Source organism: Aegilops tauschii, chromosome 5, assembly GCF_002575655.3.
Source record: "Aegilops tauschii subsp. strangulata cultivar AL8/78 chromosome 5, Aet v6.0, whole genome shotgun sequence".
Classification (NCBI taxonomy): domain Eukaryota; kingdom Viridiplantae; phylum Streptophyta; class Magnoliopsida; order Poales; family Poaceae; genus Aegilops; species Aegilops tauschii.
The window spans coordinates 470,258,828-470,265,450 of NC_053039.3; the positions used below are offsets into that span (position 1 = coordinate 470,258,828).

The 6,623-nt window shown below is 47.5% G+C and overlaps 1 protein-coding gene across 2 annotated transcripts; it reads left to right on the forward strand.

Moving 5' to 3' along the window:
• On the forward strand, nt 1–4,983 carry LOC109781982 (protein LOL3). 2 transcript variants are annotated; one of them, XM_020340572.4, is made up of 7 exons: nt 1–283; nt 574–693; nt 3,504–3,617; nt 4,122–4,231; nt 4,329–4,406; nt 4,491–4,562; nt 4,670–4,983. In XM_020340572.4, exons 2-7 carry the CDS (start codon nt 576–578, stop codon nt 4,709–4,711), a joined length of 534 nt encoding a protein of 177 aa, XP_020196161.1. In that variant the 5' UTR covers nt 1–283; nt 574–575; the 3' UTR covers nt 4,712–4,983. The 2 variants fall into 2 exon arrangements, with proteins under 2 accessions (XP_020196161.1, XP_020196162.1); XM_020340573.4 differs by having other exon boundaries at nt 11–283; nt 3,507–3,617.
• Nucleotides 4,984–6,623: the final 1,640 nt, after the last annotated feature.

A 6,623-nucleotide genomic window follows, 5' to 3' on the forward strand; every position in this document is an offset into this window, starting at 1 on the left:
GGAAGCATTCCGCGGTTTTCCCCTTTGGCTGCCTAGCTGAATCCGACGACGACGCTACCACTCTCCTTCCTCCCCTTCCTTCACCGCGTCTCCTCCCAGACAAAATCCCATCCGGAATCAACTTCTCTCCCTCCGATCCTCTTCCTCCCCCTTCCCTGCCGCCTCCGCCGGCGAGAATCGCTGTCGCGCCCGTCGCCACGACCTAGGAGCCCTCCTTCACGGGCGGACCTCTTCCCGGAGCCACCGGAGGGCGGGGACGGGCGGCCAGTCTCGTCCAGAGCCGGTAAGCATCCTCCCCACCCCACCCCACCCCACCCACCCGCTGCTTCACGATCGAGATCTCGAGCGAGCTCAGATCCGCGGGAGCAGCTGGCGTGCGCTCGCAGGGCAGAGTAGGGTCGGTCGCGCTTTCCCCAATCTCGCTCCCTCGACCTCGTCGGGTCATTGGTCGGACGGACGATCAGATTTAGTTTTGGTAGATTTCGTTGATGATTGCTGGTACCGTATTGACGCAACCTCGAATGCCTTGCCCCTTACGCCGTTGCTCCCCTTTCTTATCTGCTTCGATTGCAGGTATGCAGAGCCAGATCGTGTGCCACCGTTGCCGGAGGGTGCTGGCCTACCCGTCAGGGGCGCCCAGCGTGTGCTGCGCCATGTGCCGAGCCATCACCGCCGTGCCACCCCCAGCGCCAGGTACTGTGTGCAGCCTGATTTCCTTTCAATTGTTCTGCTCTTTTCGTGTTGGCATCGCCTCACAACGTGTATAACCATCCCGAGGTTCAACTTTGGGAATGTTGCTTTGGAAGTAGGATGGAGTTTTGCATTGTATGACAAATGTTATAAAAACTATGTAGAAACATTTGTGAGGAGTACATGCTAGCCAAAGAGTTACCATGGGGGTTTAAATTTCATTCTTCCCACATGCATGTTTAGTATGGTCAGATTCTTTTCTATGTTTACTTCAGTTCAAGCTTCTGTGTGCCTAGTTTCACTATCTGCTGCTTGTAGGATACTTACTCCATGGCCGATAATATCAGCGTGATGGATAAATATTATGTTGCACCCTGTCATTTGTTCTCAAGAGGCCAAGTGGTTTTCTGCAAAAAGCATAGAGAAGTATTGTAAATTCACAGGAAATAACAAAATCGTTTAAAGTTTATTTGGGTTGGGTCTGTATATACACTATTTTCTTAAAACACAAACCTGTACATTCACAGCTGAATAGACGATACATTTTTTTGGGACCTGTACATGCAATTATTTGCACTGGATTGGTGGTTAGTTTTATGTACTGTTCGGATTATAACTGCTCTGTTGATATTTGATAACTCTATATGCTTATAGCAAGAACCCAGAATTGTACCTCCTTCCATCCACTGACTAAATTGTGGTTTCTTGGTCCTTTTCACTTAAATACAATCTTCCATTTGTTATTCTTGTGCTCCCTCCGATTCAATTTACTTAGCATATTTGATTTTTCCTAAGTCAAACTTTATAATTTGACCAAGTTTATAGGGAAAATATGAACATTTACAATAACAAATATATGATATGAAAATATATTCAGTGGTAAATCTAATGGTATTGTAGATGTTGATATATTTTTCTATAAACTTGGTCAAAGTTTACTTGTATGCGGAGTAAATTGAAACGGAGGGAGTATCCCAACAGTCAAACCTCTGCTACCTCCTGCTTACCAATGCACCAAAGTGCTGTTTAGATTGTCAGATTTTCACAAGAATCTTGGATCATCATACTTTGTTTTTTTCTTAGAAGCTTCATTCAAAAAATAGGAATGGAGTTGTTGAATTCCTACATAATGCATCTCCGTGCCCCTTACGAAAATCAATATGGGCTCAAACCTGATATGATTTTTCCTTTGAGAAGTCCAATCCAATGCATTCTCTCTTTCTCTACTGCCCCTCCTTAAAAAATTGCCTACAACTTTTTCAGTTTTTTTACTGTCAATCATTCAAATGCGCCATCTATAATATTCATATGTCTTGAAATACTACGGGATTCATTAGTTCGATGGCATTCATTGTCTTGCATTATTTTCTGTTCCTGAGTTCCAAAGAGGCCCAATTAAAAATGAATATGTCTTTGCTACGTTTTACACCAACCAGGCAACCATACTCACATGAGATCCGTTGGCTATCTTCCTTTTCTGTCTCTGTTATATGGTGATAAGTAGAAAACATTCAGTATCCTCACTTAAAATGTTCTTCCCTTGAGGCGGCAATAAAAATCTTACCATGCTATACAAGTGGCACAGACTTCCGAAGGATTAACAACTAGTTGCATCAGTAAAAGCTTCAGGGAAGTAGGCCTTCATCTTCTTCACAGGTCACCACTCACCAGTTGTGTATTCTATGCGTGAGACATATTTCGTTGCTTTTCGCTTCCCACCATACCTTGCCCTTCCGTCATATTTTTTACCACATGTATCTCGTGCAGTGATGATTTTATTGATTGTTTTCCATTGAAAGTGTCAATTCTTGCATCGTTTGGATGTTTGCATTCAGGCCTGGTATTGGGTATTGGCATTTGTCTGGGCCGAATATCCCGAATACCACCATTTGGTTGAACTTGGCATTCAGCTGTGGCATCCGGGCTCGATATTAAGCAACCCGTCCCTAACGCAAAAACTCCTGGCCTGATTCAGAGCGTCTGTGCTCGACATCGCTAGGTATTGGGATAGCGTGCGTATCTGTTTGCGAACGAAACCAAACCAGCGTCGTCCCTCCCATCCCGTCTCGCCCGCGCGTGCCCTAAGGAACGGTGGAAGCGCAGGTAGCCCATCCCGCCCGCCTCTACCTCGAGCTCCGGCGGCCGACGTGCCTCCACCACAAGATCCGGTGGCCGGCGCCACCCTTCCTCCCCGTCTCCACCCTGAGCTCTAGCGGCCGGCACCACTCCCACTCCGCCTCCACCCCGAGCTCCGGCGACCGTCATGCCTCCACCCCGAGCTCCAGCGGTCGGCGCCACCCTCCTGCCCTGCTTCCACCCCGAGCTCCAGCGACCGGCATGCCTCCACCCTGAGCTCCGTCGCCCGGCGCAGGTGTGTTGCTGACCACCTCCTTCCCTCTTCGTAGAGCTCCAACCTTCTCTCCTCTCCTCTGTCAATCGTCCGGCCTCCTCTTTGCTCGATCTCCTGGCAAAGTCTCATACAACTCAATGCCTCACGTTGACGATCCAAACAACATTTGGCATTCAACCTCAATATCAAGTCTGTGTTCGAGTACTTAACCATCCAAACAGAAATATTGGCATTCAATCTCAGTACCAATATACTGTGATATTGGTATTCAACCCAATGCAATGCCAAGGCTTCCAATGCAAACATCCAAACGGAGCGTTAGTAGTTTTCTGTCCTATGTTTTCCAAGATTTCCAAAGGTGCTACTGTTTTATGGTTTATACTTTGTTCAAGCAATATGAACATACTTATAGAAGTTTAATTTGTAACAAAAATGCTTACACAAGTCACGTACTCTATTGCAGCAGTGGAAATGGCTCAGCTTATATGTGGTGGTTGCCGAACTTTGCTGATGTACACCCGTAATGCAGACACTGTGAGATGCTCATGTTGCAGTACTGTCAATCTTGTCAGACCAGGTAATGCTAATTCTGCTTCATATTCTGTTATTTCTTCTTATGAGCTTTCCACATTTATGCTTTTGATACATAGGCATGTTAATTTGTCAGAGGAATGTGGAATTTTGTTAATCTGCTGTTGGCAAATATGTGTCATCCATGGAACTTTTTTTTTCGAGAAAACGCAAAGGAACTTTAGATGTGGTCAATTGTCTTCCATAACTAATTTCGCAAATACTGATTCAAGACCTGAGTGGCTCGTGATATGGTCTAGAATGATAGCGGCCTCACCTGGAGAAGTGTGCGTTCTAGCCAGGTCGAGTTTACATTGTTGGTCTAGTTACTCTCTAGTACAGCCTAGATTGCATGCCGAAATTAAATAGAACATAATGTTTAGTTAATTAAAAATGTGCTTTGCGCTTTCCCTATTAGGATATGTTATACTGCCTCCATACAAAATGTTATGCTCCAATTATGTATGGATCTCCTTTCTTGTTAGTTATTTCACTTCTGTTCATAATGCAGTCAATAATATAGCCCACGTGAACTGTGGTCGGTGCCGGACAACTTTGATGTATCCACATGGAGCACCTTCTGTCAAATGTGCCATCTGCGATTATATCACAAATACTGGAGTAAGTTAACCCTTGCCCTACACCATCATGTGATGCAAGTGTAATTGTTTAGCAGCAAAATTTACTGATTTCAAACCATCTGTGCTATGAATTTCAGATAAATACCATGTCACCAGCGCCATGTCCAAGGCCTACATCAAATGAATCTGCATATAATGCCTCATCAGCTTCTGTTGTATGTCCACAGACATGTATTGTATTTTAACAAGTTGTTCCTGGAGAGTAGAATGATTTATCTCATATTTTCATCTTCTTGCAGCCCACACCTCAACCCCAGAATGTAACCGTCGTTGTTGAGAACCCTATGACAGTTGACGAAAAGGGTAAACTGGTAAGCCCCCCGTTTATTTATGTCTCAACAATCCATTGAACTGTGTCGTATTTTACAATGCTGATTGGATTTTAGAGTGCTTAGCGACCTCTGTTCACTTGACACAGGTCAGCAACGTCGTAGTTGGAATTACACCTGGGAAAAATTGAAGGGTTGTTTCTCACCTGATGTATACCTGTTTTGTGTTCTATATAAGAACCTGGAAAGACCCATGTACTGGTATTTCCAGCCTTTGGTGATTGGTTGCTGCCTGACCTGGAAGAACAAAGACACATGAAGTGTTTTTTTGGAATTTCACCAAGGAAAGCATGCATGTCGAAAGCTGTATTCTGGATATGTTGATTCTTTTGTCTGTATATGAGTTCTGTCAGACTTCACTCTGGGCATGACAAAATGGTATTATACATATTTTGAAACTTTACATACTCTTATTAGTTGTATGACATGATATCTTTTTTGGTGTTTTCGTGCAGCCTATGCAATTTTACTGCATCGACGTTAATGTCAAAGCAGAAAAATAAATAAATAAATAATTGAACTAGATCGAATACACGTACATAAGAGTAGTGATATGATAGATTAACCACAAAGGTTGTTGGACAAATACATAAGAGTAGTGATATGATAGATTAACCACAACAACCGATAATTCAAGGCAGAGACGGGGCTCAGATGAGCCCCGTGAACATGGCGACAGGTACTCTAGCCGCGGTGTGTTACTGCTCTCGATGTACTCGAGGACGGCCTCCAGCGTGCGGCCGGGCACGCCCCACCATCAGCGGCGCCCTTTGGAGTTGTGGCGGCCGCGGGGCTCGGTGCCATTAGTGGCCTCGAGCTGCTCGGTGTGACGACGCCGGAAGTACGGCTCCCACAACGTGCTGTTGGAGGCGTACCTCGGCTCGTCCCTCGCCGCCGATTGGATACAGGCGATCTCCACCCGCCGTTCCGCCCCAGAGGGCGGCGGTGGCACGGGAACCCTGCCGACACTCAACCTCCATGAACCGGGCACCCGCATGTCCGGCGGGGCCGGGTACTCGGCCTCGTAGAAGAGGCGGGCCTCGTCCTCGTGAAGGTGGCGGCGGTCGAAGCCGTTGGCCGCCGCAGCATCGCCGGGTAGCGCTCGGCCATGGGAGGAGAAGGGAACGGCGAGAAGAGAGGAGAGGTGGGAGCGTCGGCTGTGGAGGGGGAAGTGTGCGTCTCACCGGCGTGGGAGAGTCGACTTTTATAGCCGCGGGCAGGCGGCGACCGCGTGGCCGCCGTGTGTACGCGTGGCGGGAGAGGCGGGACGCGCGTCGCCGCGCCTTCACCGCGTCGCCCGTGAGGGCATCAATGGAGGCTGACCGGCGCGGTAGCGCGACAACTTTGGCATTGATTCCCCCGCGAGAACCGAGGCGATGAAGACGACGAAGCGACGAGAAGCGCTGAGTCAATTTCGCGCCAAATATGATTCGCCCGGCGTCCCCGAGCGCCCCCAGCGCGCCGGGTTCGGCCTGGGTCCGCCGGCGCCAAATTCGACCCGAGCCGGCGAAAAATGGGCTTTTAAGGACGCGACTGGGCCGATTTTTTGACGTCAGTGAAAAAAAAAGCTTGAGGGGCTTGTTTGGGGCGGCTGAAGATGCTTTTAGTCCACATATGTGGGCATTTCAACCGTGGGTGTCCACGAAGTCAAATTAAGTGGGCTTTTAAGTGGACACTGTGGGTAGCTCGTGTGCACCTACAGTCTGAGCTTGGTTCAATTGGGATAGCCATTTATTTGAAGGTTGATATCGCTAACCACTGTTGATATTCGCGTGTGCGCCTCACCTGCCGCGCCTCCTCCCACTGCTAGCTGCCGGATAGTAAAAGTCTGCAGTAAAGTGAAACGGAGTAGGTTGTTTTTCGAAAACACACGCATTCGTCGATTGGTGAATGGGAAGTCAGGAGTAGGTTGTTTTTATATGCATTAAAAAAAAAGAATTGTCCAAGCTACTAATTGCTTATGTTTGGCTGGGTCGCCAATAAAAAGTCACTCGTTCCTCTTTTTGCATTGCCGTGCGAAGCAGTGTGGTGTGAGGCGACCAG

Bases quoted from the DNA above. Each gene is read 5' to 3' on its own strand.
- LOC109781982 (XM_020340572.4), top strand. From the start codon at position 576: ATGCAGAGCCAGATCGTGTGCCACCGTTGCCGGAGGGTGCTGGCCTAC. The intron at 3,618-4,121 runs GTAATGCTAATT...TTCATAATGCAG, and splicing joins TGTCAATCTTGTCAGACCAG to TCAATAATATAGCCCACGTG. The intron at 4,563-4,669 runs GTAAGCCCCCCG...CACTTGACACAG, and splicing joins TTGACGAAAAGGGTAAACTG to GTCAGCAACGTCGTAGTTGG.